The 25,352-nt window shown below is 46.5% G+C and overlaps 1 protein-coding gene across 3 annotated transcripts in view; it reads right to left on the reverse strand.

Moving 5' to 3' along the window:
* Window positions 1–25,352, reverse strand: part of MAP4K1 (mitogen-activated protein kinase kinase kinase kinase 1) — a 75,023-nt gene that overhangs the window by 14,468 nt on the left and 35,203 nt on the right. For 2 of the 3 annotated variants that reach the window (XM_079985370.1, XM_079985372.1), the window contains 13 exons: window positions 24,256–24,337; window positions 22,807–22,926; window positions 22,023–22,104; window positions 21,767–21,825; window positions 20,479–20,543; window positions 19,447–19,491; window positions 18,420–18,443; window positions 17,404–17,446; window positions 9,290–9,458; window positions 4,720–4,796; window positions 4,297–4,381; window positions 3,137–3,213; window positions 1,175–1,235 (listed from right to left, as the gene is read on the reverse strand). In XM_079985370.1, the coding sequence (XP_079841496.1) occupies window positions 1,175–1,235; window positions 3,137–3,213; window positions 4,297–4,381; window positions 4,720–4,796; window positions 9,290–9,458; window positions 17,404–17,446; window positions 18,420–18,443; window positions 19,447–19,491; window positions 20,479–20,543; window positions 21,767–21,825; window positions 22,023–22,104; window positions 22,807–22,926; window positions 24,256–24,337 (989 nt within the window). The remainder of the gene's footprint in view (window positions 1–1,174; window positions 1,236–3,136; window positions 3,214–4,296; window positions 4,382–4,719; window positions 4,797–9,289; window positions 9,459–17,403; window positions 17,447–18,419; window positions 18,444–19,446; window positions 19,492–20,478; window positions 20,544–21,766; window positions 21,826–22,022; window positions 22,105–22,806; window positions 22,927–24,255; window positions 24,338–25,352) is intronic. The other variant, XM_079985371.1, reaches the window with a different exon arrangement.

Here is a 25,352-nt window from a genome sequence, read left to right on the forward strand (position 1 = left end):
GTTACTCCATTCAGGCCCCACAGATGGTATTCCCAAGAGCAAGCTAAATAGGAGTGGCCTGTCTGCAGCTTTCAGTCAAGGTGGCCCAACAGAGCCTCCAAGCTCAGAGGCAGTTTATCTGAGCAGGAAAGGATTAGAAATCAGGTAGGTGCCCTGCGTCATGAAGTTCAGGCAACCGGCTGATGATTTATTTATTTTTTTGTTTTAAGACTGCATCCACAGAGCCGTTTGTGAAATGTTTAACTGTGCATCTGCAGGGACGACTTGGTTGTTTTTTGAATTCTTATTTCGTGTGTGATTAATTTTTATCCTGTGCACACTGTGTTGGTGGTCTCGGGTTGTAATGCAGTTTTTGCATTTGCAAAATAAGCAAATAAATAAGAAATGATTATTTGCTACATCTGGGTAGCCACTATGAGAAAACTAGAAAGGTCTCTTTTGGTCTAATCCAGCAAAGTTCTTCAGTTATTAATGGTGCTAAGGATGTTTTGCTAGAATTCAGCCAGGCATGGGCCACACTGTCCCCGAGCCCCACCTGAGTTTTATCCTAACACTTTGTTATGTACTGAGTTGAATAGGATCCAGAATGCAGCAGTCTGATTGGTCCTAGAACAATAGGATCCAGAATGCAGCAGTCTGATTGGTCCTAGAACAATAGGATCCAGAATGCAGCAGTCTGATTGGTCCTAGAACAATAGGATCCAGAATGCAGCAGTCTGATTGGTCCTAGAACAATAGGATCCAAAATGCAGCAGTCTGATTGGTCCTAGAACAATAGGATCCAGAATGCAGCAGTCTGATTGGTCCGCAGGAGCCACCCAATCCAGCTCCAGGTGGAAGTGAATCCTCACCCTGATTGGCCTACAGGAGAATTCCGGAATTAGCCAATCACGTGGGGCCTATTGTGTAAATAATGTATATAAAGCAGACATTCTGGGGGGACTTCCATTCTTCCTCACCACTATGAGCTGAATAAAGAACATGAAATCTACTCTCGACTCCAAGTATGTTTCACACTTGCAGGCATCAAAACTGGTCTTTCCCATCCAGCCCTCTGCCCTGCAAAGCCTTCCTCTCCGCACACCCAGAGCGCTTCCCTTATCCCTCTCCATTCCGCTCTGACTTGGCTTTCTGCATTATTCACCCACTCTTCATCCTGCAGGGATCAACTCACCAGAAAGCGACATGAGGACGTTCCCAATGCAGTAAACCCAAGTTGTGCGGTTGTGATAGAGCTGCGGCAGGGATGGAAGAGGGAGAGAAGAAACAGGAGTCAGGATATGGGAAATGGAACGTGGAAACTATTTAGCAGGGCCTTTTTGGTGGTGGCTCCTCTCACCTGGTTCCCTCTCCCAAGGGAAGTTTGCCAGGCTCGTTTGCTGTTGGTTTTTAGTTCTCTGGTTCAGGCGTTTTCAAGACTGCAGAGTGCCCTTGGGTGGGTTTGTGCCGCTATCCAGTTTTTATCCCACACTGCCAAGTCAATAACCGCATGGCTGATTTTTAAAGTGTAGTTTATTCTTAGTGTCTGTTTCGGCGATCGTCTTAAAAAGGTTATAGTAGTATTATAATTTATTCTAAATGCATTTCTATGGTTTTATGGAGATAAAAGTACAAGGCTGTTTTAACGAAATGTACATCAAGCCCTTCAAATGGTCAGAAAGCCCCATCTAAGTGCTGCGGGTGGCTGGGGAAATCCAGCCAGATGGGCAGGGTATAAATAATAAATTATTATTATTATTATGAGGGTGAAGCTGGCAGGAAGATTCTCTGAGTTCTCACTGTTTTGTTATTCTGTGAGAGTGCCTCAACCCACACTTATTCCTAAATTTCAAGGCTTTCACTTGATCCATTCAACAAACATCATGACAACTGACTGCCTACTGTGTCCATTTTACAGATGGAGCAAACTGAGGCCAAGCACTGCTTCTGAAGGCAGACAGAGCAGGTCTATGCTTGCCTCAACTGAGATATGCGAATCCACAATTTTTAATACTTGGATTATTATAATTTTTTTATGGTTATTTTTATTACTGATCTATTAATTGTCTTCTAAACCACCACTTCAAGGTGGTTTTTAACACATAAAATAGTTAAAATCACAAAAACAACAGATACCTTTTTAAAAAAAATCTAAAGCCCTAGGAATAAGTCAGTTCATCTGGCTGTTAACCGGAAGATTGGTGGTTCGAACCAACCCAAGGATGGCTGTGGGCAAAATTCCTGCAATGCAGTGGGTTGGACTAAATGACCCTCGGGGTCCCTTCCAAACCCAGAATTCTATGAAATGACAGCTCATGGTAAAAACCCATTTATCCAGCTGGGAGACTCTGCCAGAACAAAAGCATCTTCTTCGTGTGCCTCAGCCTTGAGAGGTCCGGAGGGTGGCAACACAAGAACGGGGCCTTCTCTGCAGTGGCTCCCCATCTGTGGAATTCTCTCCCCAGGGAAGTTTGCCTGGCGCCTTCATTATACACCTTTAGGCACCAGGCAAAAATGTTCCTTTTTAACCAGGCCTTTGGTTGACCTGATTTACAACCTATGCCAGGGGTCAGCAAACTTTTTCAGCAGGGGGCCAGTCCACTGTCCCTCAGACCTTGTGGGGGGCCGGGCTATATTTTTTTTGGAGGGGGGGAATGAACGAATTCCTATGTCCCACAAATAACCCAGAGATGCGTTTTAAATAAAAAACATGCTGATTCCCGGACCATCCACGGGCCGGATTTAGAAGGCGATTGGGCCGGATCCGGCCCTGGGCCTTAGTTTACCTACTCATGTCCTACGCCCTTTAAAATACGGGGGGGGGCGCTATTGGGTTGTTTTATTATTATTATTATGTATTTTGTGGTTTCATATTTTGATTTTATTCTGTGAACTGCCCTGAGACCCCGGGTATAGGCCGGTATATAAATTCAATTAATAATAATAATAATAGTCTTCAATTCTTTCCGCAAAGTGATGGTGATTATGATGTGTTTTGGGGGATAACTGATGCACACTAAGGGATTATCGGCTCAGAATTTGGCTTGCATGCTATCAAAGCTCTTTGGTCCTTTTTTCCATTTTGCATCCCTCCACACAAACAAATTCCCTGTCCTTCGGACCCCCGGACCCCCCACAGCACCTCCTCTTGGCTTACCAGTTCGAGGGTGGGCTCTGCCTCGCTCCGGTTCAAGGCATATATCCCTTCTTCAGCCCCCAGAATTAAGTGCAGCTCTGCAAAAAGGGGGAAGGAAATGCAGCCGGGAGTTAATTGGGGCATGAGCCTCTTAGTTTGCCCACCCATGGTCTAGCATGTACATATGGCATCTCCTTATGGGCAGTGAGGTGTTAACGCTTGCCCTCCCAGACTCCTTCTCCAAGATCTTGTAGCGGAACCAGCGTCCTTTAAGTTCAGCCACAAGAGAAGGGATTAATACAGCATGTAGCTAGTTTAAGAGGGACGTGGGGGCGCTGTGGGTTAAACCACAGAGCCTAGGACTTGCCGATCAGAAGGTCGGCGGTTCGAATCCCCGCGACGGGGTGAGCTCCCATTGCTCAGTCCCTGCTCCTGCCAACCTAGCAGTTCGAAAGCACGTCAAAGTGCAAGTAGATAAATAGGTACCATTCCGGCGGGAAGGTAAACGGCGTTTCCGTGCGCTGCTCTGGTTCGCCAGAAGCGGCTTAGTCATGCTGGCCACATGAGCCGGAAGCTGTACGCCGGCTCCCTCGGCCAATAAAGCGAGATGAGCACCACAACCCCAGAATCGGCCATGACTGGACCTAATGGTCAAGGGTCCCTTTACCTTTACTAACTAGTTTAAGACGCTGCTCTCTTGTGATTCTCTGCTAGTCTCTCAGCTGACTAGCTTAACCAGGTGCCTCAGTTCTGAGTCTAAGGCACTGGAACAGCCTTCCCCCAACCTTGTGTCCTCTAGATTTTCAGACTAGAACTCCCACCAAACCCATCTGACATGACTCTGCTGGACATTTTGCCAGCAGCAATTTTAATCCTGAAAAAAGAGGACGTGTCCTGGAAAAAGAGGGCTTATGGCAACCCTACCTAAAGGGGGAGTTTGTCAGTGAGCGGATTGGCACAAGCACAAAAGGAAGTGTGAGAGGGCAGGTGGGGTGATGGTATAGTGCGAGAACTAGAGAACTAGAACCTTGGTGCCAGTGTGGAGCACTGGTGAGCAGACCGGTCTAAAGTCATTCTACGAGACGGCTGTGATTGTTTGATTTTGGTTCAGCTTTCCTGGTGTGTCCCCCCCCCCGCCCAGTAAATGGCCCCAACAGAGACCTCGCCCCTCCATGCCCTACCGTTGCTATTTGGGTGGGTCCACGCAGTAGCCGAGGTGACGTGTAAGGGGCACTCGTTGAAAACCTTCTTGAAGAGCATCCTCTCCTGGGGAGAGAGGGAGACAACAGTTATCCATAACGGTACCAACAAAAGCATAGCTGTCAACTTACAGATTTGAAAATAAGGGCTCAGCAGCCAAAATAAGGGATTTTCAGAGCACAGGTATGTTTGACTTCTGAGCCCCTCCGAGCCAAAGGCAGAAAGCCCAGCCAGCAGCCAAATGAAGCCTCAAGCGGTGGTTCCCACAGCGCAACAACCTGGCAAAGGGGATGCAGCAAGGAAAACCACCGTCACCTCTCCGCTGGGAAGCGCTGAGCAAAGGCGAGTCCCCAGGCAACGCGGCCGATTTGGGGAATACAGGAGTGGATGATCAAGGCACTCACGGGTTTCTGCTTCTTCTCTGCCTTGCGGGGAAGGATGGGAGGTCCATGGGTCTGGGGAGTCAGCCACAGTTCAGGAACTGCAAGAGAGAAAAGTGAGGATCAGGCCCGACTCCACTGGTTCTGAACGCAGCAGCGGCCAAGTGTACCATCGCAAGACCCCAGGTGGCTGCTTCAGGTAACACTTGTCCGGGAAGAGGGAGTCTTCCCCGCTTGTCACAGGATGGGAGGTGCAGAATGTCTGCTGCAATCTGAGCTATTAACCAAACAATTTAACCCCCGTGTTGACTGCATAACTTTATGACCACTGTTCCATAGCAATTGTTGTTAGACTTTCCCATTCACCATATAGATGGGTTTATGAAGCATTTCTGTATCCTTCTGCTGTGCTGAAGAAGAATTCCGCGAAACAGTGGGTATATCTGGAATCACTGTTCACGTCTGTTTATGAACTACTTCGGCAGCGCTGGATGCCATAAACAAAGCTTTACAGCCTGTTTTCACCAGATAAGAATCTGATACATTGCTTCTTTCAGAGACTTGCATAGTCTACAAAGACTTTCAGAGACTTATGTTTATTTGCTTTTATATTTTCAAGAGAATCCGTTAAGAGTGCATATTTGGTGACTTTCAGAGATTCATAAGTTTTCTGTTTATGTGATTTCATATATTTCATATTATATAAAGAGTGTATATTGATATCGTATCATTGTATTTGGCCATCTTGCTGCCTTGCAATCTGAACTATGCCTACTCAGAAGTAAGATCCGCTGAATTCAGCAGGGATTCTTCCCAGGTACGTAAGGTTCAGTGTGCAGTGTTTCCGGAAAACTGTTCCAGAATATTTTTGTTTACTCAGGAATGGAGGCAGGCAGTAAACAGGTAAGAATATGTGATTCTTAACAGCACAAAGGACTGACCTGCTTGTTGAATTAATTGATGGACTAATTGTATAGCCCCGGAGGGGGGGGGGTGAGCCTTTATTATTCTCCTTTGATATATTTGTACTTACAGTTTTACCTGGTAAATCTCACCTGAAAGGCAACTGTTTGAAATACACAAGCGAGCCTGGATGTTATGTACTGGGTTGAATAGGATCCAAACTGCAGCAGTCTGATTGGCCCTAGAACAATAGGATCCAAAAGGCAGCAGCCTGATTGGTCCTAGAACAATAGGATTCAGAATGCAGCAGTCTGATTGGTCCTAGAACAATGCAGCAGTATGATTGGTTGGCAGGAACTACCCAATCATGCTCCAGATAGAAGTGAATCCACAACCTGATTGGCTTACAGTAGAATTCCGGAATTAGCCAATCATGTGCAGCCCATTGTGTAAATAATGTATATAAAGCAGATACCTTGAGGGGACTTTCATTCATTCCTCCTCACCACTATGAGCTGAATAAAGAGCATGAAATCACTTTGCGACTCTGAGTATATTTCACTGGAAGAGCATTCTGCTGGTTTAATTATAATATTAACTGGGTGAGGACTCTGCCAGCTACCCTCAGCAGAAGGATGGAAAGAATTCTGGACTGGAGTTCTTGTGTTTTTGCAGAGGAACCAGCATGTTGGGATATGGAGCGAGATGACAGAGGGGCATTTCGGATGTCTGCTAATGGAGTCTCTTTGTTTGGTATGTGGCGTATTATGGCTCCTGTGAGCAGAAACTGAAAATGGAATTATCGGAGTGTGGATAACAACAGGGGAAAATATTTCATACAGAACTACGAAGGTGAAAGTTGAACAGACCAGTGGTTGCAGAAACGAATGAATTTTTTTTAAAAAAAGAATCTATGATTCTTTCAGTGACATAAAAGGTAAAGGGACCCCTGACCACTAGGTCCAGTCACGGACGACTCTGGGGTTGCGGCTCTCATCTCACTCTATAGGCTGAGGGAGCCTGCGTTTGTCCACAGACAGCTTCCAGGTCATGTGGCCAGCATGACTAAGCCACTTCTGGCGAACCAGAGCAGCGCACGGAAATGCCATTTACCTTCCCGCCAGAGCGGTACCTATTTATTTACTTGCACTTGACATATTTTCGAACTGCTAGGTTGGCAGGAGCAGGGACCGAGCAACAGGAACTCACCCCGTCGCGGGGAGTTGAAGCGCCGACCTTCTGATCAGCAAGTCCTAGGCTCTGTGGTTTAACCCACAGCGCCACCCGCGTCCCATTCAGTGGCATACTTAAGCTAAATTAGGGTTTGCGACTGCTTTGTGGACATGTATACCAAAGGCTTCATGGGGAAATAATACAATTAATGTAGCTCTTTTGAGGGCTCAGGTTACTTTGTGTAACTCTAGCCTCGAAAATGTGTTCTACCAGTACACTTTGATTTCCTTCAACAGAATCAAACTCACCCCTGTGGAATGACAACTATCAAATATGTGAACACGAACCAGTGGATGACTTGATGAAAAAGGATAACTCCCTCCCCTGCCCCAAGGGAAGCCTTTATTATTCTCAGATTTCAGCTAATGGTCTGTTTCTGTACTGCAAAAGCAGGTAGCGAAATGATCCCGGGTCATTTGTGGTTTTGCATCTGTGGAAGACAGCTCAATTGAGGATTCATTGCCTCGTTTGATTGTGCTCTCTCTTGATCTATCAGGGGATACATCTGTTTTGATGCTTGTTGTACTTAAATCATAGATGCTGGTCAGATCTCCAAAAAGGGACCAGTTGCTCTGTAACAAGCTTCTGCCAAAGGCTTTGAGGGTATTATTTTGCCTCATGTTTTAGGTTAGTGGCCCTTTCCACACTTCCTTTGGGTCCTGCACCTTCTTAGAATTTGCATCAGGTCAGTAGCACCGGTCTAAAAGCTTTTATGTCCCAACGAAAAGCCGCTTTTTACCATTGTATCAGAAAAAAACAAAACTCTTAAAACCTGAACAGAAATTTGTTCCCCTCCTGATCCAATCCATTTTTGGGGTCTCCTGAATGAAAAAAAACACACACTTTCCCTCATGGTGCATTGTGTGAGCCCATTGTCTTTGAAGTCCATTGCTGTCCAGTTCTGGTTCTCAGCTCCATGGTATTTTTTTAAAAAAATGTGTTCCCCTTTTGTGCTCATACAAGCCATTGTGATTCCCGTTTGAGGAATACTCTCCCCAGGGAGGCTCACCTGGTGCCTTCCTTATAGGTAAAAGGTAAAGGACTCCTGGATGGTTAAGTCCAGTCAAAGGCGACTATGGGGTTGCGGCGCTCATCTCGCTTTCAGGCCGAGGGAGCCGGTGTTTATCCACCGACAGCTTTCCAGGTCATGTGGCCAGCATGACTAAACAGCTTCTGGTGCAACACAACACCGCCAGAGCGCATGGAAATGCTGTTTACCTTCCCGCCACAGTGGTACCTATTCATCTACTTGCACTGGCATGCTTTCAAACTGCTAGGTAGGCAGGAGCTGGGACAGAGCAACAGGCGCTCACCCCGTTGTGCAGATTCGAACCACCAACCTTCTGATCGGCAAGCCCAAGAGGCTCAGTGGTTTAGACCACAGTGTCACCCGCATCCCATAGCCTTCATTATACACCTTTAAGTGCCAGGCGAAAACATTCCTCTTCAGCCAGGACTTTGGCTGATTAACAACCAATGCCCTTTTAAATTGTGTTTGTGGGAGGGGGATGATTGGTTTGTTTTCGTTCTTATTTTTATAATAATAATAATACTACAATTTATTATTTATACCCCGCCCATCTGGCTGGGCTTCCCCAGCCACTCTGGGCGTCTTCCAACAAAATATTAAAATACAGTAATGCATCAAATATTAAAAGCTTCCCTAAACAGGGCTGCCTTCAGATGTCTTCTAAAAGTCTGGTAGTTGTTCTTCTCTTTGAAATCTGGTGGGAGGGCGTTCCACAGGGTGGGTGCCACTACCGAGAAGGCCCTCTGCCTGGTTCCCTGTAACTTGGCTTCTTGCAGGGAGGGAGTTGCCAGAAGGCTCTTGGAGCTGGACCTCAGTGTCCGGGCAGAACGATGGGGGTGGAGACTCTCCTTCAGGTATACTGGACCGAGGCCGTTTAGGGCTTTCAAGGTCAGCACCAACACTTTGAATTGTGCTCGGAAACATACTGGGAGCCAATGTAGGGCTTTCAAGACTGGTGTTATATGGTCTTGGGGGCCACTCCCAGTCACCAGTCTAGCTGCCACATTCTGGATTAGTTGCAGTTTCTGGGTCACCTTCAAAGGTAGCCCCATGTAGAGCGCATTGCAGTAGTCCAAGCGGGAGATAACTAGAGCATGCACCACTCTGGCGAGACAGTCTGCGGGCAAGTAGGGTCTCATCCTGCGTACCAGATGGAGCTGGCAGACAGCTGCCCTGGACACAGAATTGACCTGTGCCTCTATGGACAGCTGCAAGTCCAAAATGACTCCCAGGCTGCACACCTGGTCCTTCAGGAATTATAAATTTTGTGGGTTTTTTTTTTTTTTATCCTGTATCTTTACTTGTGAACTGCCCTGAGAAGTATGGATGAAGAGGTATGGACAAATAACAATAACAACAACGATAATGGATTCCGTGCCCAAATGTTGGGGCTCCTGTTTTTTTTGCATTTCCTTGGGGAGCTCGTACCTGATCTGGTGCTGAGATGGCAGGCCTGGGCCCCCACTGGAATAGGCTGGTGAGGAGCCCGGCCCGTCACAGGTCCACTAGAGCACCGTCCTCGGAGTATGGGCTTGAGGGAGCACCTTGGCATGGATCGTTCCACCGCCGTCTCATCCGGCGAGACCCGGAGCTTGGGCTGCAGAGAGGGGAGAGAGAGGGCAGAGTTCAGCTAATCTCCAGACACCTTCCTTCTTTCCCCACATAAACCATACCTCTCTCAGCCAGCCAAGCCACTGCTCACCCCAAGAGGGAGAAGAGGAGCTTTTGAACGGAAGGACCTCTGTGGATGCCAACAGCCTCAGGGCCTACCCTTTGTTTGTGTCAGGAGTGCGTGCAGGAGCCAGGCCCTGTGTCCAACAGGACTCTGCAGGACTGGGGCCTTCCTAAGTTTGTTCTGAAGAGGCAAGGCGTGGCCACACAGGTGAGGCCGATTGGTAACTCACAGCACCTGGTGGCAAGAGCCGGGAAGGGATATAAGGTCAGCTTTTTCCCCCTCGGCTCTTTGCCACAGCAACATATTCTCTGCCTTGCTGTGTTTGGTTCCTTGACTCCTTGCTTCTTGATCCTCAGACCCCTGACTTCGTGACTCCTTGCTTCTTGACCCTCGGACCCCTGACTTCGTGACTCCTTGCTTCTTGACTCTTGGACCCCTGACTTCATGACTCCTTGCTTCTTGACCCTCGGACCCCTGACTTCGTGACTCCTTGCTTCTTGACCCTCGGACCCCGACTTCGTGACTCCTTGCTTCTTGACCCTCGGACCCCGACTTCGTGACTCCTTGCTTCTTGACCCTCGGACCCCTGACTTCGTGACTCCTTGCTTCTTGACCCTCGGACCCCTGACTTCGTGACTCCTTGCTTCTTGACCCTCGGACCCCTGACTTCGTGACTCCTTGCTTCTTGACCCTCGGACCCCTGACTTCGTGACTCCTTGCTTCTTGACCCTCGGACCCCTGACTTCGTGACTCCTTGCTTCTTGACCCTCGGACCCCTGACTTCGTGACTCCTTGCTTCTTGACCCTCAGACCCCTGACTTTGTGACTCCTGGCTCTCTGACCCTCGGACTCTTGGCTTCCTGACTCCTGGCTTCTGGACTCCCGTTCCTGCTCCCACCCCGCCATCTTGCCCCTGGTCCTGACGTCCCCATCCAGGACTTTGATCACCTGTGAACTGGACCGTGAGTTTGCAAAGGACTTTGATCTCCCAGTTGCTGGAAACCTTGGGAAGGCAGGCTCCTCTTGTGTTCAGGTCCTGTTGCGGTTTCCCCACTGGTGTACCTGGTTGGCCCCAGTGAGAGCAAGGTGTTGGACCAGGTGGGCCTAATCCAGCATCCTCCTCTTATATCCTCTGGACCTCAGCAGGGGCAGCCTAAGAAAGCTAGGGTGATGCTTGCACAGCAACATCTTTTCCCTAGGGCTTAGTGGTACGTCGCACCAGGGCGCTGGCCTCTCAGGGACGCCCCAGCGAGTGGGGGAGCTGTGTGGCTTTGCCAGCGGCCTCCTTTCCCTGCACGCCTGCCAGCTGTTCCTTGCCACCTGTGGCAGGTGTGCAGCTTGCCTCCCAAGCCTCCACAGGAGGAGAGCAATCCCCGCACAGGCTTAGCATGGAAGCTGCGCCCCACCAACTATAATAATTATTATTATTATTATTATTTATACCCCGCCCATCTGTCTGGGTTTCCCCAGCCACTCTGGGCGGCATCCAACCAAATATTAAAAACAATACAGTGTCAGACTTTAAAAACTTCCCTAAACAGGGCCGCCTTCAGTTGTCTTTTAGAAGTAAAATACAGTGGTGCCCCGCAAGACGAACGCCTCGCAAGACGGAAAACCCGCTAGACGAAAGGGTTTTCCGTTTTGGAGGCGCTTCGCAAAACGAATTTCCCTATGGGCTTGCTTCGCAAGACGAAAATGTCTTGCGAGTTCCTGCGGGGTTTTTTCCCTCCCCCCCCCCTTTTCCTAAGCCGCTAAGCCGCTTATCAGCTGATCCGCTGATAAGCCGCTTAACAGCTGATCACTAAAAGCCGCTAATAGCGCTCATAGCGCTAATCCGCTAAGCTGTCAATGGGCTTACTTCGCAAGACGAAAAAACCGCTAGACGAAGAGAATCGCGGAACGGATTAATTTCGTCTTGCAAGGCACCACTGTACTTGTTTATTGTCTTGACATCCGCTGGGAGGGTGTTCCACAAGGAGGGTGCCACTACCGAGAAGGCCCTCTGCCTGGTTTCCTGTAACTTCACTTTTCGCAATGAGGGAACCGCCAGAAGGCCCTTGGCGCTGGACCGCAGTGTCCGGGCTGGACGATGGGGATGGAGACACTCCTTCAGGTATACTGGACCGAGGCCGTTTAGGGCTTTAAAGGTCAGCACCAACACTTTGAATTGTGCTCAGAAACGTACTATATGGCTGGCGGGTGTGCAGCTTCCTTCCCAAGCCTCCGCGGGACGAGAGCGATCCCTGCAGAGGCTTGGGAAAAGGTTGACAACTCTGGGAAAGGGGGGGGGCCACCGGAAGGATCTTTGCACCACGGCGCCAGGTATGTTTAAGACGGCCCTGTGTTTGCGTATGTCAACTGGGCATTTGGTTTCCTTCCAAGGAGTAGCAATGGGTAGAAGCAATTTTTTTTTTTTTTACACTTCCGGTCGGCGCCAGCGTTTAATGGCGGTCCGAGCCTCGAGCTCCGAGGCAGGACTGCTTCGCTAGTTCGGGTCTTACCCGCTACGGCAAGCGGGGGACCCCTAAAATCACAGGCGCGGAGCCTGTGAACAAAGGAGATTCGGTGGGCACCTTTTGCGCCCCCCGGCACTGTGAAGGAGCCTTTTTAAAGGCTTCTGAGCGGCATCGGGGTAAGCGCGGTGCTGAGAGTCGTTACCCAGCTAGCGGAGTGAAGCCGCGTCGCCATGAACGGAGAGCGCCGATTCCTTCCTGCAATTGGAATTTGACTACAGCACCCGTGAGTAAGACTGAAAAATTAACGGGACATTAAATAAGAAATTTGGCTGAAAACGGGAAAGGCATAAATTAAGGAAGTCTGCCTTCCCGGAGCTGCATGAGAGACAAAGCAACGAAAACCAAGCTGCATTTGAAGGGAACTTTTCTATTTTTTTTAAGCTGTCAAACTGACATCGGACTTAAACTTCCCCCCCGATAGGCAGGAGAAGGGGGGAAGGGATTGGGACATTGTTAACCTGCTGGAAAATTACTGGAAAATTAAGACCTTCCATTGCCAAACCCCCCCAGGTCGGGCTGCCCAAATAAGACACCGGGATGTGAACTGTCAAACTCTGCAAAGTGGGGGTTTGTTTGTAACAAAGTTACTGGACCTTAGATTTACCCTGTTGCATTTTGGCTACATAGAAGATAGAGACGTTACGGTTTGGATATTGGAAACTACTGGCTACTGTTATACTTCCTTGCTTCTTTGTTTTTCTTTCTCCTTGCCACTTGGATACAATTGAATGCTCCCTCTAGAGGGTTTTAAGTGAAATTGTTGCACTTGGAAAAGTAACAGTGGGATTTTCCACTTGGAAATCAACTCTGTGAAAACGACCTTGAGGATATGAGTGCCCCTACAGAAGAGATAGTAACAAGGCAGAAAGCAAAACAATCCCACAAGAAAAGGGGCTCTATATCAGGAACTGTACCAGCTGCACAGGAAAAAACACCAGCTTCTATGGATCCTATGACTCAGGCACTACTTAAAATAAATCAATCCCTGGAAGCACTGACAAAGCTATCGACAGAGAATTCTAAAAAATTAACAGAGTTGACAACAAGACTGGATGTGAATACAGCTAGTGTAAAATCTAACACAGATTCTATAAATAGATTAATCCAGGAGAATTCAGAAACACGAAAGATTGCAGAAAGTGCAAAAACAACGGCTGAAGAGACAAGGGAAAAGTTTGGGCCTATTATTAAAAAAGTGAATGAGCATGATGCAGCCCTCTCCTTATTGGAACTTCAGCGGAAAGAGAAGAATTTAAAATTTAGATTGGTTCCTGAAGGGGAAGGGGACAACCTTGTGCAATTCCTTACAGAGAACATTGTAGCTTTTTGGCAAGAGGAATGGGATGAAGATGATGAATTTGAGATAACAACAGCCTTTCGACTGGGCAGAAGGCAAGATAAAAAACCAAGGGATTGTCTAATTACATTGAGATCAAAAGAAGAAAGAGATAAAATATTGAACTTGCACTATCAAAAGGCACTGGTGATCCAAAACTGTCAAATACAGATTTTTAAGGACATTCCCAAATATATTTTAGAGGTGAGAACATATTATAAAAGCCTAGCAGATCTGCTGAAGAAAAACACCATACCATTCAGATGGGAGTTCCCACAAGGATTGTCCTTTAACTTTAAAGGAAGAAAGATCAAAATAAAAACAATTCAGGACAAAGAACAATTTCTGGAGAGATACCTGGAGGATTTGCAGAAAGGAACTGTAGAGGAGAAAGAACCACCTGATATAGCAAATCTATCATTTGGACTTTTACCACCACCATCGGAGGAAGAACAGAAGCTTGGAGCAGTTGGAGGAACAGCTACTTAAATACAAAATGTCTCTGCAACTCCTTAGTTGGAATTGTAACGGCTTGAACCTTCCTCGGAAAAGACGACAAGTTTTTCACATTTTGAAGAGAGAACAATTAGATATAATATGTTTGCAAGAAACCCATATTGCCAGGATACATAGGAAATTACTGATAAATAAGAGACTTGGTCAAGAATTTATCTCATCAGACAAAGTAAAGAAAAGAGGTGTGGTGATTTATGCAAAGGAAAAATTGGCTCCAAAATTGATATTTAAAGACGAACAAGGAAGATACCTGGCAATTGAAATACAAATTCAAGGAGAAAAGATTTTGATTGTTGGAGTATATGCCCCAAATGAGGGGAAGGCCGAATTCTTTAGGAAGTTGCATGAGACATTAGTTGACTTTTTAGACTATAAAATCCTAATGATGGGAGATATGAATGGAGTCGTCTCAACAAACATGGATAAAGCACAGAGACAAGTGATTTCAAAAGAAGGGAGACTACCAAAGATCTTTTTTGAAATGACTGAAACAATGGACTTGATTGATATTTGGAGAACAAGGAATCCTCTAGAGAGAGAGGGAACTTTCTTCTCTGAAGCAAAAATGACATGGACAAGAATAGACCAAATTTGGATTTCTAGCAGTCTGGCGTCAAGAACAAAAAAAGTAGAAATATGTCCAAAAACGTGCTCCGACCATAATGCGGTGAAGATGGAGATGAAACTAACAACAACTGGATCCTTTAGATGGAGAATGAATGACACCCTATTTAAGGACGAAGAGATCCACAAGAAGGCCCTTAAAACATTAAAAGATTACTTTGAGATCAACAGGAAAACAGATGTGGAAAAAAGAATAATTTGGGACGCAAGCAAAGCCGTGATGCGAGGTTTCCTAATTCAACAAAATTCTATAAAGAGGAAGCAACAAAATGAGAAGAAGGAAAAAATTTTAGAAAAAATAAAAGAAGGAGAGAAGAAGCTGAGGTCCAAACCAAAGTCACATGAGATTTTGAGAGAAATAAAGTTTTATCAGATGCAGTACATGGAGCTCATGAACCAACAAATAGAATGGAAGATAAAGCAAATGAGACAAAGAACTTTTGAATCAGCGGATAAATGTGGGAAACTTCTGTCATGGCAACTGAAAAAAAGGCAGAAAATGAACACTGTAACAAGTCTAGAAATGGATGGAAAAATTATCCACAAACCCAATGAGATAAACAATTGTTTTCAAAGTTTTTTTAAGAAATTGTATGCACAAGGGCCAATCAATGAACAAGAAATAGAAGAATTCATCAGAAAATACGGTCTACCAAAAATTCCAGAACAAAGTAAAAGGATCTTAAATGAGGAAATAACAGAACAAGAAATAGAGGGTGCCATCCAAAATATGAAATTGGGAAAATCACCAGGACCAGACGGCCTGACGGCCAAATACTACAAAATGCTGAAAGAATGGCTGATACAACCATTGAAGGAAGTTTGCAATGAAATTTTGAAGGGGAAAAAGGCACCTGAATCGTGGAAAGAGGCTTTCATCTCACTTATACCGAAAACAGAGACTGAGAAGAACCAGGTCAAAAACTACCGCCCTATATCTTTACTCAATGTGGATTACAAAATTTTTGCAGACATTTTGGCAAAAAGATTGAAAAGAGTGTTGATAGAAGAGATTCATAAGGACCAAACAGGCTTTCTCCCAGGTAGACATATGTCAGACAATGTGAGGAACATTATAGACATTTTGGAGTTGCTAGATGTTGACATTAACAGGAAAGCAGTTCTGATTTTTGTGGACGCGGAGAAAGCCTTTGACAATATCTGTTGGACTTTTATGAAAAAGAATCTCCAAGGGATGGGGGTAGGCCAAGGTTTTGAAAACGGTATAGGTGCAATATATTCCCAACAAAAGGCCAAGTTAATTGTAAACAATGTGGTAACAGAAGAAATACCCATAGAAAAAGGTACACGGCAGGGATGCCCAATATCCCCTTTGCTTTTTATATCAGTCCTGGAGGTTTTGTTAAACATGATTAGAAAGGACCAGTTGGTTAAAGGAGTTCAGGTCGGAGTTAGACATTACAAATTAAGAGCATTTGCAGATGACCTAGTATTGACCTTGCAACAGCCAGACACTAGTACTAAAAGAGTATTAGAACTAATTGAAATATTTGGTCGAGTAGCAGGTTTTAAATTGAATAAACAAAAAACGAAAGTGTTGGAAAAAAATTTAACAATGGAAGAAAGAGAGAGTTTTCAGAATGAAACAGGCTTGGAAATAACAAAAAGGGTAAAATACCTGGGGGTAAACTTAACATCCAAGAATGTGAACTTATTTAAGGATAATTATGAAAAATGTTGGTCAGAAGTTAAAAAGGATCTGGAAATATGGTCAAGGTTGAAACTTTCCTTGTTAGGCCGAATTGCTACTATTAAGATGAATGTATTGCCTAGAATGCTGTTTTTATTCCAGACGTTGCAGATTGTGGACAAGATGGACTGTTTCAAGAAGTGGCAGAAAGACATATCAAAATTTGTCTGGCAGGGCAAAAAGCCCAGAATTAAATTTAAGATTTTAACTGATGCAAAGGATAGAGGGGGGTTTGCCCTGCCGGACTTAAGACTTTATTATGAATCAGCAGCTTTCTGCTGGTTGAAACACTGGCTACTTCTTGAGAACACTGACATTTTGGATCTGGAAGGGTACGACAATAGTTTTGGTTGGCATGCATACTTATGGTATGACAAGGTAAAGGTGTATAAAAGCTTTAAAAACCATATTGTAAGGAAAGCATTGTATAACGTTTGGATTAGATACAAAGATTTGTTGGAAAGTAAAACCCCTAGGTGGGTGTCACCAATGGAAGCTAGGGAAGTAAAAAAGCTTAATATGGACTCTAAATGGCCAAAATATCATGAGATTTTAGAATACGATGGCGAAAGGGTGAAACTTCAGAGTTATGAGAAACTAAAGCCTAAGGTTCGAGATTGGTTGCATTACCATCAGATAAATGAGACGTTTAAACAGGACAGGAAAATAGGATTTCAGAAAGAGAAGTCAAAACTAGAAACAGAATTGTTGGAACCCAATACTAAGAACTTATCAAAAATGTATAACTTGCTGTTAAAATGGAATACACAGGATGAAATGGTGAAATCAGCTATGATTAAATGGGCACAAGATATCGGTCATGATATTATGTTTGCTGACTGGGAACAGTTATGGACCACCGGTATTAAATTTACTGCATGTAATGCCTTAAAAGAAAATATTATGAAAATGATCTACCGGTGGTACATGACCCCAGTCAAGCTTGCAAAAATATATCATTTGCCTAATAATAAGTGTTGGAAATGTAATGAGACTGAAGGCACTTTCTACCACCTTTCGTGGACCTGCCCAAAGGTTAAAGCTTTCTTGTCTTGATCTAACACTGCCCACTTCAGTCTCAGAATAGAGCTCCGTGCTGGATTTGGCGTAACACGTGCAAGAAAGGGAAAAGGATCGCTCCTTTGGTTTACTCCTGTGACTTACCTTGGGGGGCAGTGGAGGTGGGAGATTGGCAGCTGACATGTCACTGAAAGGAAAAAGGAAATAATAATTTATAATGAATGGGGGGAGTTTAAAAGTACTTTTGCCAAAAAACAAAAACAGAGCCCTTTTTACAGGAAGGTAGCCATGTTGGTCAGGGACGCGGGTGTCGCTGTGGGTAAAACCTCAGCGCCTAGGACTTGCTGATCGTCAGGTCGGCGGTTCGAATCCCCGCGGCGGGGTGCGCTCCCATTGCTCGGTCCCAGCGCCTGCCAACCTAGCAGTTCGAAAGCACGCCCGGATAAACAGGGACCGCTTACTAGCGGGAAGGTAAACGGCGTTTCTGTGTCACGTGACCCGGAAGTGTCTTTGGACAGTGCTGGCCCCCGGCCTCTTAAGCGAGTTGGGCACGCAACCCTAGAGTCTGGCAAGACTGGCCCGTACGGGCAGGGGTACCTTTATCTTTACCTTGAGCCATGTTGGTCTGCCATAGTCGAAACAAAACAAAATAAATAAAATAAAATAAATAAATTCCTTCCAGTAGCACCTTAGAGACCAACTAAGTTAGTTATTGGTATGAGCTTTCATGTGCATGCACATTTCTTCAGAAATGTGGGTACGCACACCTCAGGATCCAACCCGAGCTCTGGAACGGATCCTGTGTGCGACCTGAGGTACCACTGTATTTTAAATTGGAATACAGAAAACTTAATAAAATTTACACAAACGAAAAAGAAGGAAGGGTCCATTTCAAGGGGGGGGGGTGTTTCGAGATTCTGCCGCCTGCTTTTATTCCCCTCCAACCCAGCCAAAGTTCTGCTAGCAAGATCCATCACTGCCATGAAATGTGCGAAGCCAAGGCAGGCTCTCATCTCCAACAAGAAAGCAGCCAAACGGCTCACAGCTGAAACTAGTGCTCCCTTTTCCTCCAAACTGTAAGTCACAAATATTTTATGGCATCGTAGCAATCCCGCCAATGCCCACCCTGTATTTTAAAATGCATTGGGGGAATGAGTTACCTGCTTGTATCGTATCTGCTGGGTCTGGAAGACCAACATGAAGGGGTGCCCCCAAAAGGAAGGAAAACAGAGAGAAGAGTTACGAGGACAGGCTTGGGAGAGCAACAGCAACAAAGGGGTACTTTGTTAAGGCATGGGTAGACAAACTAAGGCCCGGGGGCCGGATCCAGCCCAATCGCCTTCTCGATCTGGCCCGCAGACAGTCCGGGAATCAGCGTGTTTTCACATGAGTAGAATGTGTCCTTTTATTTAAAATGCATCTCTGGGTTATTTGTGGGGGCTGCCTGGTGTTTTAATAATAATAATAATAATAAATAATAATAATAATAATTTAATTCTATCCCGCCCATCAGGCTGAGTTTCCCCAGCCACTCTGGGCGGCTCCCAATCGAGTGTTAAAAACAATACAGCATTAAATATTAAAAACTTCCCTAAACAGGGCTGCCTTCAGATGTCTTTTAAAGATAAGATAGCTGCTTATTTCCTGCACATCTGAAGGGAGGGCGTTCCACAGGGCGGGCGCCACTACCGAGAAGGCCCTCTGTCTGGTTCCCTGTAACCTCACTTCTCACAATGAGGGAACCGCCAGAAGGCCCTCGGCGCTGGATCTCAGTGTCCGGGCTGAACGATGGGGGTGGAGACGCTCCTTCAGGACTGAGGCCGTTTTACATGAGTAGAATGTGTGCTTTTATATAAAATGCATCTCTGGGTTATTTGTGGGGCATAGGAATTCATTCTCCCCCCCAAAAAAAAATATATATATATAGTCCGGCCCCCCGCAAGGTCTGAGGGACAGTGGACCGCTCCCTGCTGGAAAAATTTGCTGACCCCTGGGTTTTGCTAATGGTAGGTTAAAGAAATGCTTGGAGCTCATCTATCCAACTTTTTTGGGAAGCATTTGCCTCAACCTCCTGGTTCCTGAACCCTGCTGGAACTTTTGCCAACCCGACGTGCTCCTAACACTTTGTAGTACAACCCCAAAACTGGTTGTACCCTCAAAGGGAGACAGAGAGACTCTGCCACTTACACATCCACGTCGTCGTAATCGTGGTCTGAGTCTGCCGAATCGTCCCTATAAAGGAAAGGGAAGCAAGTTATAAGGCTGTAGAATGTGACTGGCTAGAGGGTGGTGGCCCTGCCCGGCATAGCTCATAGCTTCTCTGAGTTATTCAAGCCCCATTGCCACGGAAAGGCAGTGATCCAGCTGGAGAAAAGGGTCTAGATCACGAGTGTCAGGGTCTCAGCCTCGTTTTTAAATGTATTTGCATTTTTAGCTCTTCTAAATTATTTTTAGGTGGAAATCACCTTGAGAGGGTGGTTTAGAAGGCAATTCATAATGCAATGGTAGTAATAATAATAATTGCAGTAGCACCCTTGTTGTTGTTGTTTAGTCGTTTAGTTGTGTCCGACTCTTCATGACCCCATGGACCAGAGCACGCCAGGCACTCCTGTCTTCCACTGTCTCCTGCAGTTTGGTCAAACTCACCCTGGTAGCTTCGAGAACACTGTCCCACCATCTCGTCCTCTGTTGTCCCCTTCTCCTGGTGCCCTCCATCTTTCCCAACACCAGGGTCTTTTCCAGGGAGTCTTCTCTTCTCATGAGGTGGCCAAAGTATTGGAGCCTCAGCTTCAGGATCTGTCCTTCCAGTGAGTCTTCAGGGCTGATTTCAGAAGGGAGAGGTTTGATCTTCTTGCAGTCCATGGGACTCTCAAGAGTCTCCTCCAGCACCAGAATTCAAAAGCATCAATTCTTCGCTGATCACCCTTCTTTATGGTCCAGCTCTCACTTCCATACATCACTACTGGGAATGAAGTGATCCCCCTTCATGGATCACTGCCTCCTCTTCATGGATCACTGCCTTGTTGTGGCGAAGGGGCTTGAATAACTCAGAGAAGCTATGAGCTATGCCGTGCAGGCCACCCAAGATGGACAGGTCATAGTGGAGAGTTTTGACCAAACGTGATCCACCTGGAGCAGGAACCGGCAAGCCACTCCAGTATCCCTGCCAAGAAAACTCCATGGACAAAGACAACAGGAATATAAAAGTAGCACCCTTACCTACTGGCAAATGCAGCGCCATAGAGGTGACTGCCAGTACAATATCCAGAACCCGCAGAGATTTCCTGCAAACAGAAAGCAAAGTCTGGAGGAACCGGTCTTCAAAGGAGGGCCCATGATGGTGGCGGGGGTGGCAGCAGTGTTGATATTTCAATATTTTGTTGGAAGCTGCCCACAGTGACTGGGGCAACCCAGTCAGATGGGCAGCATAGAAATAACATGACTAAACTGCTTCTGGCCCAACGGGACAATGTGATGGAAACCAGAGTGCATGGAAACACTGTTTACCTTCCCACCGCAATGGTACCTATTTATCTACTTGCGCTGGGATGCTTTCGAACTGCTAGGCAGGAGCTGGGACCAAGCAACGGGAGCTCACCCCGTCGCGGGGATTCGAACCGCCAACCTTCTGATCAGCAAGCCCAAGAGGTTCAGTGGTTTAGACCACATCGCTTCCTGCAAGACAGCACTTATTTCCAGAGGTGGTTCGCAAAGCTCAACCACTGCCATTTGTGTCAGGAGTTCAGAAGCTCCTTTTCAAAGCGCTCTCCCAAATAGTGCTTGGAAGGTGTTTGCAGGAAGACTCACCACTTTGAACGGATCTTCGAAAGGGGTTTTCACAGATCAGACCTAACAAATGTGGCCAGCCAGGGGCGATGAGTTCCCCGGTGTAAGCCCAGCTCCAGAAAGATAAATCCAGCGACCCTCTGGTACCCGGGTTAGGGGTAAAATAAAAAAGGTAAAGGTAAAGGGAACCCTGACCATTAGGTCTAGTCGTGGCCGACTCTGGGGTTGCGGCGCTCATCTCGCTTTATTGGCCAAGGGAGCCAGCATACAGCTTCCGGGTCATGTGGCCAGCATGACTAAGCCGCTTCTGGCGAACCAGTGCAGTGCACGGAAACGCCGTTTACCTTCCTGCCGGAGTGGTACCTATTTATCTACTTGCACTTTGACGTGCTTTCGAACTGCTAGGTTGGCAGGAGCAGGGACCGAGCAACGGGAGCTCACCCCGTCGCGGGGATTCGAACCGCCAACAGGGGTAAAATACGAAGCGGTTAAATAAAGCAGGCATAGGCAAACTCGGCCCTCCAGATGTTTTGGGACTACAACTCCCATCATCCCTAGCTAACAGGACCAGTGGTCAGGGGTGATGGGAGTTGTAGTCCCAAAAACATCTGGAGGGCCGAGTTTGCCTATGCCTGAAATAAAGGAACTGTTTCTTCTGGAGGAGCAAAGGGGACAATAGCTGTGTATCAATTGGAACAGGGAGGGAGGGGTGAGGAGGTACCGTGAAATTTGGGGACTCCGGACTCTGCCTGTTCCTGAGCGTGGGGCTGCAATCATGGGCTGCAATGAGATGAGAGGAAAGGGGTTATTTAGAAGGGTCACTCCATGCTGGGTGGAGACAGAAAATGGGGCGGAGCTTGCAGGAGGATCCTCTGGAGAGGTGAGGGGGGGCTGAGAGCCTAGAATGCATAGGGGTGAGAGGGGCAAGGAGAGAAGCAATGGGGCCCCTATGCAGGAGCGCAATGGGGCAGACATACCCCTGGAGTTGGTGCACCCTGGTGAGGTCACGCCTTGCCGTTGGCTGGAGCGAATTCTTCGGGGCACTGGAGGTGGGGGTGTCTGCGGTCGAGAAAACAGATTGTATTGAGGAGGGGTTGTTAGTGTCTGTTTTTTGCTTTATAACCCCAAGAGCGGGGGTATTTTTTGGCCTTGGGAGACACTGAGATAAACAAAGAGATAAACAACTACCTGACATTCAGAAGACATCTTAAGGCAGCCCTGTTCAGGGAAGTTTTTAATGTGTGACATTTTTGTGTGTTTTTGGTCTTTGTGGAAGCCCCCCAGAGTGGCTGGGGAAACCCAGCCAGATGGGCGGGGTACAAATAATAAATTATTATTATTATTATTATTATTATTATTATTATTATTATTATTATTATTTATTATTATTGCCCTTTGCCAACCCATCTTCGTTCCCCATCTCAATGCTGGCTGGCTTGCTATTGCACAACTATTTCACACAGTTCACCCTTCCTGCATTAAGTGGCTTAAAACCAGTTTGCTTTTAGGACGCCTTTCCGCAGTTGCAAATAGAGACGTTTCGCTTCAGAACGGAAACCCTCAGCTGTTTGTCGCATATATAATACAGACAACAGGCTTTATCGTGAAACTGCAACATACATGTGGGGAAAACAGGGGTCTCGTCATGGGCACAACAGAAGAGGCTTTTGGCACCACAAAAAAGGGACAGCAGAGGAGTAAGTGCAACCCCACAATGTTCATTTTTTTGCCCTTCTGCAACCTCATCCCATCTGCTCTCACCTCTTGTTCATCTTCATCCGGCTCGCCTCTGCAGCTGGAAAGTTTGTCAGGGTTGCGTAGTTTCTCCAGGAGCTCGAGGGTCAGGCTGCGGCTGAGCCTTTCCTGGGAAACTAGCTGGTGCTGGTGAAAGGAAGGGGTCAGTTGGAGATAGCTGGAATCCATCCTAGGGACAGAGCCACGGCAGGTGGAGAGGGAGATAGCCATATTTACAGCTTCCGACATTATGCCGAAGAGGCAAGCCGCTTAGCTTCCGCAAACTACAGCTTGCCTCTTCCGCAGTGCAAGTGTGATAGGAATTTTGAGGTCTTAGATATATGGCAATGTTCATAACCGCATGTACATAGATCAGCACAGGAAGACCGACCTGAAGCCATTTTGATTCCTAAACTGAGCAAATGTTTTCTCTGCATAGTCAAAGTGGAAAAGCCCCTCCCCATTGTCTTTTCCTTCACAAATCCTGTCTTAAGGGTACAGTGGTGCCTCGCAAGACGAAAAGAATCCGTTCCGCGAGTCTCTTCATCTTGCGGTTTTTTTCGTCTTGCGAAGCAACCCTATTAGCTGCTTAGAAAAAAGGGGGGAAAGCGAAAAAAATCGCAAGACTCGCAAGACGTTTTCGTCTTCCGAAGCAAGCCCATAGGGAAATTAGTCTTGCGAAGCGCCTCGAAAAATGGAAAACCCTTTCTTCTAGTGGGTTTTTGGTCTTGCGAGGCATTCGTCTTGCGGGGCACCACTGTATGTCTGTGTTTGAATAGGGTGTGAGCCTGTGACATGGCCCAGGAACTATTTATCGCTATTTATCACTACAAAAGACTGGCCAGGCTCCCCAGGCAATCCAATCAAGTAGCCTGCCAGACAGGAGATAAACAACAACAGGAGAAAAACAACATTCAAATTTCTGTTTTAAGACTGCCTTTTCTGTGATGTAGGTGTGATGTATCTGAGGGGTGGTCTTAGATTACACCCCTTCTGTGATGTATGTATGATGTTTCTGGGGGTGGTCTTGATCTACAGGGTGGCAATTTCAAAAGTCTTTATAAGGCCTTGCGCACCATTTTTCTGGGTCCTCCTCCTTTCCTGCATGTGAGGGGAGCACCCTGTTGCAACAGATCAATAAAGATCAGGCTTACTAGCTGCTTTGCTTCTCAATATTCTCTGGTTGGCCTCTGTTATCTTCTCCTACCAATAGGGAACCTATGTAAGGACTCTATATGGGCTCTTGGATACCCCATAAGGGAAAAGGGCAATTTTTGTTTACAGCACAAGAGAAACTTGAAACGAAGACTGTACCTGGTGTGGTTATATAGCAGTGCGCGCCCCCCCCCCATGCGCATTTGGAAGGCTTTTTAAGCCACCTTGGATGTGTTGTTTTAGTGGGAATTTGATCACAAAAGCTGCCCCTCCCTGGGACTCATGAGCAGAGAAGGGAGGGGTGGCAACTGGGATACTTACGGTCAGCATCTTGGAGGCAGTGGGACGCTTCTTCGGATTCTTGGTCAGTGTCACCTTGACAAAGTGATGAAAAGCCTGACTCCTGTGGGGACAGGAGCACCCATGGTCAAGGAGAGTTTATGGCTGCAAGCTCCGACTCACATCCCCCATTTACTCTATGCATTTAAAGCAATGTCATTCCACTTCCTGCAAATAATTCTGGGAAGTGTAGTTTGTTAAGAGTGCTGAGAGTTGTTATGGATTCCCTATTCCCCTCAAGAGAGCTACAGTTCCCAAAACGGTTTGATAATTCTTCAGGGAACACTGGGAATTGTAGCTCTCTGAGCAGAAGGTCTGTATCTGCTGAAGCTCTGCCTGGCGCCTTCCTTGCTTTCTTTTCAGTGCCATATAAAGCATGGGTAGGCAAACTAAGGCCCGGGGGCCGGATCCGGGCCAAATGCCTTCTAAATCCGGCCCGCGGATGGTCCTGGAATCAGCCTGTTTTTACAGGAGTAGAATGTGTGCTTTTATTTAAAATGCATCTCTGGGTTATTTGTGGGGCATAGGAATTCGTTCATTTCCCCCCCTTCAAAATAGGTCCCCCACAAGTATAATATACAGTGGTACCTCAGGTTAAGTACTTAATTCATTCTGGAGGTCTGTTCTTAACCTGAAACTGTTCTTAACCTGAAGCACCACTTTAGCTAATGGGGTCTCCTGCTGCTGCCTCTGCTGCACAATTTCTGTTCTTATCCTGAAGCAAAGTTCTTAACCCGAGGTACTATTTCTGGGTTAGTGGAGTCTGTAACCTGAAGCGTATGTAACCTGAAGCGTCTGTAAACTGTAACCTGAGTTACCACTGTATTGTTAAAGGCCTCCTGGTGCCAGAGTTTGTGGGTGCAAGCCACGCATAATTCTCTGGAGTCAGGAAAAAGTTAGAATGAATCAAGGGCTGACTAAACATGGAAATCCCCAGGCTCTGCTTATGCTAACGAACCGTGGGTCATTAGGAGGGCAAAAGAAGACGATGGCCCGTCATTAACCCATCAGTGAAAGCCTTCTCAGTGTGTGGAGACCCCACCCTAAGCTCTGGGTAATTAGCGAAAGTGAATACAGTC

The sequence above is a fragment of the Podarcis cretensis genome (genome assembly GCF_951804945.1).
Source record: "Podarcis cretensis genome assembly, chromosome: 8".
Lineage (NCBI taxonomy): Eukaryota > Metazoa > Chordata > Lepidosauria > Squamata > Lacertidae > Podarcis > Podarcis cretensis.